General features: G+C 41.4%; 2 protein-coding genes across 4 annotated transcripts; both read left to right on the forward strand.

Moving 5' to 3' along the window:
* The first annotated feature begins 116 nt into the window (after positions 1-116).
* On the forward strand, positions 117-4,854 carry kbtbd4 (kelch repeat and BTB (POZ) domain containing 4). Of its 2 annotated transcripts, none has more exons than XM_031747447.2 (5): positions 117-177; positions 996-1,470; positions 1,559-1,700; positions 2,142-2,248; positions 2,329-4,854. In XM_031747447.2, exons 2-5 carry the CDS (start codon positions 1,009-1,011, stop codon positions 3,187-3,189), a joined length of 1,572 nt encoding a protein of 523 aa, XP_031603307.1. In that variant the 5' UTR covers positions 117-177; positions 996-1,008; the 3' UTR covers positions 3,190-4,854. The 2 variants fall into 2 exon arrangements, with proteins under 2 accessions (XP_031603307.1, XP_039471861.1); XM_039615927.1 differs by lacking the exon at positions 117-177 and adding an exon at positions 259-373.
* A 762-nt stretch (positions 4,855-5,616) lies between these two features.
* rapsn (receptor-associated protein of the synapse, 43kD) lies at positions 5,617-11,612 on the forward strand. Of its 2 annotated transcripts, none has more exons than XM_031747300.2 (8): positions 5,617-6,223; positions 6,875-7,213; positions 7,846-8,004; positions 8,614-8,712; positions 8,819-8,941; positions 9,052-9,105; positions 9,295-9,494; positions 9,611-11,612. In XM_031747300.2, the coding sequence occupies exons 1-8, from the start codon at positions 5,999-6,001 to the stop codon at positions 9,681-9,683; spliced, it is 1,272 nt and encodes a 423-aa protein (XP_031603160.2). In that variant the 5' UTR covers positions 5,617-5,998; the 3' UTR covers positions 9,684-11,612. The 2 variants fall into 2 exon arrangements, with proteins under 2 accessions (XP_031603160.2, XP_039470524.1); XM_039614590.1 differs by having other exon boundaries at positions 6,875-7,054.
* Positions 11,613-11,633: the final 21 nt, after the last annotated feature.

Below are 11,633 nucleotides of genomic sequence, written 5' to 3' on the forward strand. Positions count from 1 at the left end.
GGCTGTGCCACACACTTGATTGCAAGTTGAAGAAACCGCAGTAACACAGCTTAACCACAGGGATGCAGTAGCACCCATTGGTGCCGGCGAATGTGTCATATTTGCGTGCTGAAAAAGTTTATTTACTTCCGGTGAACAGTTTAGCTCCTTCTGAATGATAGGGTAGTGAAGATAAAGGTAACCGTATTTGTTTGTTACTCACATTTAAAGCCTTGCGTTTTTATTTTTTGCCTCATTCACAGCCCTAGTAATAACACAGTCGACATAATTTTACGGTTGAATTTGTGCTCCAGAGGATTGTAGTCTGCTAGCTGCTTTAGTGCTAATGCTAGCTAATCCTATCCGTGAACGCAGCGCAGCTAACATGATTACGGTAACGTAGTAAATGCCATTCAGTAAATGTAAACTAGCATCCTGCTATGTCAATGAATTCACACATAATGTACCTGCAGGGTTTTATCGTTGCATTTATGGCGTCATGATAGAGGTTTTGAGCAGCAAGCATGTTATCTGCACTCCCTGAGTTGTTTATTTGTGAATTAACTCGCTAAATTCCTGATGTTGGCGACATTATAGAAACATTTATGAATGACGCTTAATAGGTCAACAAATAAATAAAATTTACAAAGCATGTGGCAGCAACTTAAAATAAATGGCAAGGTTATGTGTAAACGCTCTGAAAGACTTTAAGTTTTAAGGATGTATAGGACAGTTATTCAGGGTTACATAGCTGTGTTAGAATGGTTTACATTTATGTTGTTATAATAATTCAAATAGTCATTAATTTTAAAGAGTTCAAGAGTTTTCTTTATCCTCTATGTTTAGTTTATACTACAAAAGTGACTCATTGCCTATTCACTGAAATTTGAACCATATCATCTCATTGGAGACAGGTTTTATTGGAAAATTGGCATATTATTATTAACTAGATATTCTGAAAATATACCGACATCTGAGTATAAACATGTTGATCAGTGTTCGTTACTTTTTCACAGGCGAGCAGAAAAGATGGAGTCCAGTGAGGAGGGTGGCCTCAGTGTTGGGGAATCTGTGGGCGAGGAAAACTACTTCCTGGGGTACACATTCACGGACCGCTCCCACTCGAGCCGAGTGGTAAAGAGTATTATGGATCTCTGCCTGGAGGACGGCCTATTTGCTGATGTCACCATCACCGTTGACAGCAAAGAGTTTCACCTGCACCGCCTGGTGCTCTCGGCGCAGAGCAGCTTTTTCCGCTCCATGTTCACCTCCAATCTCAAAGAGTCACACAACCGCATTATCGAGCTTAAGGATGTCAGCGCTACCGTCTTCCAGCTGCTGATTGACTACATCTACCATGGTACCATTAAACTGAGGGTGGAGGAGTTGCAGGACACCTATGAGATGGCGGACATGTACCAGCTGACTGCTCTGTTTGAAGAATGCTCGCGCTTCCTCTCCCGAACAGTGGAGGTCAAGAACTGCTTGCAGGTGGATTATTGTTTTTGTAACACCTGTTCTCATAGTCCTTGCTTCTTGGCAATGGTGCTGCAATATAAGTAATTCCTTTTTCGTCTAGGTGATGTGGCTTGCAGACAGACACAGTGATCAGGAGCTGTATACTGCAGCGAAGCACTGTGCCAAAATCCACCTGGCCCAGCTGCACCAGACTGAAGAGTTTCTAAACCTGCCTCTCTGTCTACTACTAGACATCATCAAAGGTATAACACTTTGCTTCTCTGTCACCAGACTAGCAATTATTTTTACACATTTTTTAAAATAAATTTAGGATTTTAATGTTGCATTGCAAAAAAACGAATGCATGTATGATTAAAAAATAAATGAATAAATCAAATAAAAATGTGGACATCTGCTGCTGACAAGGGCTAATTATTATTTTAAACAAGGGTATTATTATTGGCTTTGAGTTCAACAGTTAATGCATTAATATTTATTTAAATCCTGAAAGTAGGTTGTCTGAGTAATGAACACTGTGCCTGAACTAATCTGAAAAAACCCCATCCCTAAATCTAGATAGTCTTCAGAAAATGGCCTTTTTAAATTTTTACAATTTTAACAGAGAAAACATTTTTATGATCCTTTAACAGGAAAAAAACACATCGTCTGATCTAGTTTCAAACATGCCTTGCGTTTGTATTCAGATGGCGTTCCAAGTTCTCAGAATCCAACAGTGGCCATCGAGTCATGGATAAATCACAATAAAGTTGAGAGAGAGGAGTTTTCTTGCATCCTTCAAGAAAATCTTAAGGTAATTTTCTCTCATATGGAGCTGTGAAATATTTTTAAAAAAGATTTACATTGCTGATGTTTCCTTTTCTTCGTCTTCAGGAAATTGGTGAGAACGTCCATATTTACCTGATTGGCAAGGAGGAGACGAGAACTCACTCTCTGGCCGTGTCGCTGCACTGCGATGAGGATGATGCGATCAGTGTGAGCGGCCAGAACAGTTTATGTCATCAGATCACCGCAGCCTGCAAACATGGAGGGGACCTATATGTGGTGGGGGGTTCTATACCGCGGCGCATGTGGAAGTGCAACATGCACACAAGGGACTGGGAGCGTTGCGCACCACTTCCCAGGGACCGCCTCCACCACACTATGGTGTCCGTCTCCACTGAGGATGCCATCTACTCACTGGGAGGTAAAACGCTGCAGGACACGCTCTCTAATGCCGTCATCTACTACACAGTGAGGGACAACATGTGGACAGAGACCAACCAGCTGGACACCGCGGTGTCGGGGGCTGCTGGCGTCAACCTGGGAGGCACCATCTACCTGCTGGGAGGGGAGGAGAACGACATGGATTTTTTCACAAAGCCTTCTCGCCTCATTCAGTGCTTCGACACCTCCTCCCAAAAGTGCCAGATCAAACCTTACATGCTGCCGTTCGCCGGCTGCATGCATGCAGCAGTCCACATGGACGTGATCTTCATCGTAGGAGAAGGTGACTCACTGGTGTGTTACAACCCACTGCTCGAGAGCTTCACACGCCTGCGCTTCCCCGAAGCCTGGAGCTGTGTCCCTTCACTGTGGAAGGTGGCCAGTTGTAATGGCTGTATTTATGTCTTCAGAGACAAATGTAAAAAAGGAGACGCAAATACTTTAAAGTTTAACCCGGCCACGTCTGTCGTCTCTGTAATCAGAGGTATTAAGATCGTCCTCACAAACTGGCAGTTTGTTTTGGCCTAACCTCTCATCGGTACGTTCAGACTGTGGTCAACACACCAGCCACAGAGAATCAGGGAAGACTGTTGGTTGACTGACCAAGACTTCACTCATGGAGACGTCCTGTGAGGAAACTTGTCCACAAGTTGTATTTACTCAGCTGTGTCACTTACTCCATTCAGACTTCACCACCAGCTCAGCAACAACAGTTCAGCGGTGTGTCACTTGTACTACAACGTGTCTCATTGTCGGCTCCTAAGCCGAGAATCCAATTTGTGGTGATGCTGTGAACAGTGATGAACTAATCTCTTGTTTTCTGTGCACCCCTCATTTATTGACACGCATGAACAGCTTCAGTGTAAAAATATTAATGAACACAAGGCATCTTTCACTATATCGTGAGTAAGTCTGTCATGATATTGTAGGTCAGATATCATAAGATGTTTTTAAAGTGCTCATGTTATACTTGTTTCCAGAGTCTACTAGAATAAGTTTACATACTTTAATGTTGAGAAACACATTGTTTTTTTCTGACTGAGTACATGGTCTTTTCATTCCAATAACTATTGCCCTGTCTGTTTAAAGCCCACTCCGGAGAGCTCTGATTGGTTTGTTAGAATGAGCAAAGTTGCCTAATGTACATAACCCACGCTGGTTATGGAAAGCTTAAGCTATATTCAAAATATATTGCAGCTTCTGACTTTTTCTGAATGACTATATTATCTGTAAATATAAATATTAAACGATAGCTCCAACGTATGTGAATGGTCATCACATTCCGTCACACAGTGTTGCTGTTAGAAAGATTTTACCTGTGAAGAGAAAATATTGATTGGGAATTTGCTATTTTAAAAAGAAGCAAAACAAAACAACAGCTGTTTAGTTTGAAAATGACAAGGTGGGACAAAATATTAATAACACAGTATATATCATAGGTAAGAAACTCACAGGGAGCTAAATATAATGAATTGGCATTACCGTAATGATTTTAATATCTATAGGTTTATAAAAAAGATTATAAATCTTAATTATTTTCATTTTTGTGTCCATTTGTTTCTTGTTTTTTGACTGAATTTTGTTTGAATCACCACAAAATCTGGAATGAAGGCTTGAAGCACAATGTGCCAGTAATAATAAAAATAAGAAGAATATAATACATGTATTATTATTATTGACACCACAGTGCTGAAATACATAACTCATACTTTTTAATGCCTTTTTAGGATTATTTTTTCTACAGTTCAACAGATGTGAAGTATTGCAGAGGATACTTGCATTATGATAACCATTGTTGTAGTATTGTACCAGGAAGGTTTTTTGTGATTCCCATGAAATTATGGTGGATTGTGGATGTAATTCAGGCACCTTTTTTTTTTTTTTTTTTTTTTTTTTTTTTTTTTTTTTCTAAATAACCATCCGGCAAGTATTATGCTTGTGTGTTACATAGTGACATAGATAAGTCACAGAACAAAAGCCTGGGCTACAAATGTCAGACTGAAGGTTAATGGAAACATGGAAGTATAGTACGGGCACTTTAAGTTGGTGTGTGCATAGACATGATAACAAAGGGTGTTTTTTAACTTTTCAAATTTTCTTGTCTCAAGATTGTATTTTTTGATGTACACCATACATGTTCAAGTTAACCGTTATCTGAAATGTTAAATATATTGCTGTAGCTACAAGCTTTGAGTGGTTGTTTTGATATTTATAGCCTTTAATGAATTAACAATGCTACCATTGATCCTGTGTTTAGATACAGTGATGCACTTACAAATTGTGCCTGTATAGGTCCGGAAAACTTGTCCTGAAGAAAAAAAAAAACAACGCGTACTTAAGTATCTGTTTATGTCCTTGTGGGAGAAAAGGGGCATCGAAGGAGAGAAAGCAACCACATAGACGCCAAAACTTTGATCCCATTGATGTTTTGCAGGAGGCTATGCAGCTGAAACCCAAGCCCAGTAACATGTCAGACTTTGTGAACTATTCTAAGCATCAGTTGCTGACGATGAGATGAGGGGTGGGGGTTTCTGGGGCCACATATGAGTCTCCATAAGGACTCGCAATAGGAATTGAAGCTAAGAGCACCGTAAGACGGGCGCAGTTTGAATGTCTGGATATAAGCTGCTTGCGAAACGGTGTCACAGTTCACTGCCGCCCATGTGAGGGTCTGGTCGGATGTTTTTGCGGATGAGTGCTTTTAAGTCTACAGAAGTTTGTGATGTCACTCGTGTAGTTGGTCCTTGAGTAACGTTTAGTGTAAAGGTAGATTGCTAGGAGCTGTAGTGACCTTGGGACAGTTTGCTGAGGGCAGAACATAATTCCTGAAGGGACACATGGTCTAGAGTGACAGGGCCATCTGCTGTAGCGCCAGCAGTAGGAGGAAGGTGGGGGGGGGGCTGGACACCGGGGTGCTGAGAATTCCTTTCGCTGGGGTGTGGAGGGACTAGATATTCTGGGATACCACTGCTATCACACTGCTTGGGAAACATTTTTCTTTGACGTGTTTCGAAAGGAAATCTGAGAGAGAATTTTGCAAACGCTTAATGGTGAAGGGGAAACGTGGCTCGGTTAAATGGGGAGGATATTTGCTTGGCCCTTCAGCTCTCCGTAAAGCGTTTGGTAATAATGGTCTTGGTGTGTCGCCTTCTCATTTTGGTGGATCCAGTTTCCTTTCCATCTCAGCACAGCCGGAGCTGATAGAGCAGGATCTTGTGGGCCTTCTGGCACAAACCTCTCAGAGGGATCATCTTCGGGGGATCTTCTTTGGAGTTGTACTGTTCATGGCAAGGATCTATTTTCTTGCTGCCTCACTGAAATTGCATGGCCTAAACGAATGAATATTTTTATGAGGCACCTTGCACCAGAGATGGGCCAGGACCAAACCAAGCAGCAGATAGAGAAGGGTCTAAAGTTGTATCAGTCCAATCAGACAGACAAAGCTCTGCATGTGTGGACAAAAGTGCTGGAAAAGACCTCAGATCCCGGAGGAAAGTTTCGAGTGCTGGGGTGCCTGATCACAGCTCACTCAGAAATGGGAAAGTACAAAGACATGCTAAAGGTAGGCTATCAAAACCACAGCGAGCCACGTATAATAGTATAGTGTATCTAGCATTTCTGTAAAGGAGTAAAAAAATCTACCTGAATAACTGTAGCTCATACTTGTATGACTCATATTCTAAGACTAAACAGCCACGCTTTATTTGTATTACTAATGTTAAGACATTCTTCACATTTTGCATACCGTGCGATTACATTTTTCTGTTATGCAACCAGCAGTAGGCGTGTGTGTGCAGTTCCTGTTCCAGTTACTAAATGTCACTGAATATCTCATCATTTTAAATGTCATCATGTCAGCTGTGAAGTGCCACCGTTTACACAGTTGTAGCATTGTAACATTTCCACAATGTGTCAGTGATTATTTCATGAGAAGAGGTCAAAGGTTACCTTCTTCCAACCACAGCAATCTTGAGAAGCATGGGTTAATTTGTGGCTTCCACATGATGCGGAGTAAATAAGTGCCCTGCAACCTAAGTATGAGTGTGGGGTGTCTTGTTGACATAATCCTCCTTCCTGAAGCAGCGCCCGCTCTAACTAACTCAGCTTTAGTGAGGACTGTAAAAAAGTAGGGGACTTAAAAGTCTTTGTATCTGGGTGAAGTTGAACACTATGCATGTTCCCTGCATCATTTATCCTCTTACTCTATCTGCAGTATGCCCTTGAACAAATTGACACAGCCAGAGAAATGGAGGACCCAGACTACCTGACTGAGGGCTACCTGAACTTGGCACGCAGCAACGAGAAGCTGTGCGACTTCCAGAAAACAGTCTCATACTGTAAGACCTGCTTAAACATGCAGGGTACCACTGTCAGCCTGCAACTCAATGGCCAGGTATGTCTTAGCATGGGCAATGCCTTCCTGGGTCTCAGTGTCTTCCAGAAGGCCCTGGAGAGCTACGAGAAGGCCCTGCGCTACGCACACAACAACGACGACAAGATGCTGGAGTGCAGAGTCTGCTGCAGTCTGGGAAATATCTACGTCCAGCTTAAGGTACTCAAAAAGCTGTTTTTCTGACAAGCGATTCTTGTTTTCCCATCATTACGTTTTGCTCAATTTCCCTAAAAATGAGCGCTTACCAATAAATAAATGTAAAAATCTTACATACTTTGGCTGTTCCAAATGTCTCCGCTGCGTTATTTGAGTAAAACATTCACTGGACTGCACGTGTGATTCCACAATCAATGATTTTGCCAGCGTACTCACAGAGTATGACAACACTGCAGAACATCTGAGCCAACATCATCAATGCTTAGCCTGTGTAGTGCTGGGCATTGTAAAACAAGAGCTGAGTGAGTTGGCCGGCTGGTGTGTGTGGGTTTTTTTTTGTAGTACCCTTGACATCTGAGATTTGTATATGTAATCCTCTGGCTTCCCAGAGAGGATTGGTTTCAATGGGATAGTGATGAAGTTCTGCTTGAAGAATGCACTCATGTGTCATGTTATTTTATGACACAAAAAAATATAACATCCTGCATCGCAACGCGGGGAGCACACAGACTAAATACTGTCTGAGTGCTCTTGTTAAGAAGATTAAAAACCAAAATGCAAATGTTAGTAGTATCTAAAAAGATGTGGCGCCCTTTTCTGGTGTCACCTAAGTGGTCATTCACATGTGCCAACAGGACTTTGAGAAAGCCCTGTTCTTCCCCTGCAAAGCGGCCGAGCTTGTCAATGACTACGGCAAAGGCTGGAGCCTCAAGTATCGAGCCATGAGCCAGTACCACATGTCTGTAGCCTACAGGAAACTGGAGCGCCTGCCAGATGCCATGGAGTGCTGTGAGGTATTGTTTTATAACACATCATTACTGTCCTCGGAGACAAACTTACATAACTCAGAGCCTTCCTCGCCATCTTGCTGACCCAACCCCCATGCCTTTGGCTGCTCTGAAGTTGGAGCTGCAGAGACAGTAGATGCTGCGCTGCCGACAGGTGCAAGTGGCAGTTGTTCTTTTGTACGAGGCCTTAGACCCTGACAAAAATATGCTCAGAGAGGCGCGGTTTAAAGTGTTAATGAAGAGGGTGGCTTTAGTCTTTGCTCTGTTCTAATTATGTACCGGGGGGTGAAAGATAACTCGATGTCATTGCCTCTGAGTGTAGAAGTATAGTAACAAGACAGCAGGATGCATTTCAGATTTATTACATTTAACCCAACAGTTTATACATCTGGACATATTCAGGATACCACGGACAACAGCTCATATTTATCCCATCACGTCTCTCTTTAAATGCACACTGCGATACTAAATAAATCTGTTTAACTGCAGTTAAGAGGATGCAGCTTAGAGTTTCGATTTAGTCCAGGGTGTTGGTGTTACATGATGGAGGTAGGGCTCTTCTAATGTCTGCTCTTTACTGTGTACAAATAAACAATCTGTCTTTTGCTTCAACAGGAGTCCATGAAGATTGCCCTGCAGCATGGTGACCGGCCTCTTCAGGCTCTGTGCTTGCTAAACTTTGCAGACATTCATCGCTGCAGACATGATGTTGATGTAAAGTGCCAATATTGCATTCACATTCATGTAAAATTTCAAAACTGGTCATCTACAACTAGTCTGTGCAATTACCTTTTTGTTTTTTTTCTCTTCATATGTTCAGAAAGCATTCCCTCGTTATGAGTCTGCGCTGGGTATTATGACTGAGATTGGAAACCGTCTTGGGCAAGCACACGTCCATCTGGGAGTCGCAAAGTGCTGGCTTCTGCAGAAAGAATTTGACAAGGTGCCCTACAGTTTCTGCACAATTCTGACAGTAAAGGGACACAATGTTTTATTTGTACTCAAAATAAATGCTCATCTGGTATTTATAAAGTGTTCCTGTTCATGTTCCAGGCTCTTGATTCTTTGCAGCGAGCACAGGAATTGGCGGATGGAATGGGAAACAAGGTAACTGAACAGGAAAAGAGCTGCAGGGATAGTTTAGCCATTTCTTATTCTAGATTTGTTTTCTTTCAGTCGTGGTTGTAAAGATGACTGTTGGTTAAACAAAACAAGACACCTGAAGATTTTAAGCACTAGTTTCTCATGCTTTTAAACTGTAAAGCAATGACATTGTGACTCTTTCTCTTATACAAGCTGTGCACACTGAAGGTTCACTGCTTGAGTGAAGGGATTTACCGGAGCAGGGGGCAGCTGAACGAGGTCAGAGAGCAGGTGGTGAAGTTCCTCCAGTGTGTCGAGGAGCTGGAGCTCTACTGCGGCATGTGTGGAGAGTCCATTGGGGACAGGGACCAAAAGCTGCAGGCCTTACCCTGTTCCCATATTTTCCATCTCAAGTGGGTGTCTGTTCAAATCTCGCCTGGTATTAGTTACATTACATAACTAATACATTACATAACCAAATCTAGATGTAGTTTAAAGAGTGTATTTCCCATGTTTCTTTGTCTTTCAGGTGTCTACAGACAAATGGGACAAAAGGTTGTCCTAAATGCTTTAAGTCCTCCATGAAGCCGGGATTTGTGTGATTGCGAGGCTGCGTTTGAGCGTTGGATCTGCAGACACGGCATGGTGCCTCACAGGCTCCTGACTGATCTGAGAGACGCAGGCAGCCTTAGGATGTGCTGAGGAGTGTTTCATTGCTCTGAGCAGAGGATGCTGAACTGAATCCAGAGTGTCGAAGCGTGTGGCTCAGAAGACACGATCAAGGCATCCATCTTTCTTAGACAACAGTCTGAAGCTGAAAGAGGAGGTATAACCGATGGAAGTGTTGCAATTCGAGATAAGCTGAAGAGCCTACATGGTCTCTGATGACTGGCCGTTTGTTGCAGCATTTAAACAGGAGACGGACCGTCAAAAGAACATTTACAGCATAGTACAATTGTTATTTTATACACTGGAATTGCTTAGTACAAAGTGAAAAGAAATGATATCTCCCCAGACTTAGTGTCGTGACTTTTTGTTCAGATTCAAAGATTCAATGCTGACTTTTTACAGCACAACACTTTGTTCTTTACTCAACAGTTGAGCCATATTTATTACTGAATCCGTGTACATACTATTCTCATGTCAATTTCTTTTAAAAGTTTGATTTATTTGACGTGTTTTGTAAGTCCTGAAACGAACTAAAATCTCTTAACCATTCAAAAACTAGTATGTCTTTACAAAACAGGTACATGCAGCTGTTTTCTTCTGTCCTTATTCACAGAGATCCAGGAGCCAGCCAGTTTCCTTTTTCCTTTCATTGCTGGGAATGTTTCACATTCATTAATTCAAAACGTTTTGAGAAGAAAACCCTACGGGGAAAGGATCTTTGACCAATCACACACTTACACACAGTTATTTGGGGCAAATACATTCAGTGTATTTTAATGTATTGTATTTGTGAAATGGATGAAATGGTGAAATCTCTGTATATTTAGAATATTTTCTTGGAAAGGTATTTTAGTGAAGCCACTTTAACTGAGATATCATGTCAGTGAGGGGTTGCATGTTTTTTTTTTTTTTACGATGCTGAAAAAAAAGTTTAGATACTTCAAAATATGCATCCATGTGACTGCATAAGTATTTATTTCTTTATTTCTTTCTTATTTAGTGGCTTTTATTATTCGTATCCCCTATAAATCATTTCTAAGGAACGATATGGAAAGAGCCGTCATAGCCTGAGGTTTCTCACGTAAAGTCGTTTTGTCTCAAAAACAAAAACTCCTTTCACTAAATTTCCTGTTGAGATTGTGCTTGTAGATAGCTTTAAAGTACTCCCGTGGCCATTAAAGGGACACACTGATAAATTAAACGGCATAGTGATAAGGAGACAAAGATCTGATTTTGGCTTTGACAAATGACAGGAGCCTTTTGAAATACTTTAAGTGCACATTGGAGATAGACAAAAGTGAGAGCAACACATTTACACATGTGTTTCTGAACAAGCACTTCTATCTCTGATTATAAGAGCACCACTTGACCTTGCTTCTAAATGGCTGAATCTTATTTGAGCTCTCTGCATTCAAAATAATGCTGATTCACTGTTTACCTGTAGCTCACTCGCTGTAATGCACATATATTATCTGCCGGTTATTCTTGTTGTCTTGTCTGCAGTATAAAAAAACAACTTTACTGACAGTACAGCCGCCGCTCATCTTTTAACAATTTAAACTACCTCTGTTTTTGCCTTTGCAGATAAATGCAGTAATACCACAACATTTAAATACATGTAGATTTGTTATGTTTTTCTAGACGTCATGTTGATATAAACATGATTTATTCGATAATGTCTCAGCTGTCCAGACATGGATTGAGCCTGGATCATGGAGACCTTCACAAAAATTTTCTTTCTGTCTCGGATGAGGCTTAATCCATGTCTGAGAAGCTGACTGTAAGAGTTTGACTATGATGCATTGTTAGTATGTTTATGCATTTAGTCAAACCACCTTCTTGTGTTTAACATGATGGTAAATAAAAACACTCTGAAAGTGACT

Source organism: Oreochromis aureus, linkage group 7 (assembly GCF_013358895.1).
Source record: "Oreochromis aureus strain Israel breed Guangdong linkage group 7, ZZ_aureus, whole genome shotgun sequence".
In the NCBI taxonomy this organism is placed as follows: domain Eukaryota; kingdom Metazoa; phylum Chordata; class Actinopteri; order Cichliformes; family Cichlidae; genus Oreochromis; species Oreochromis aureus.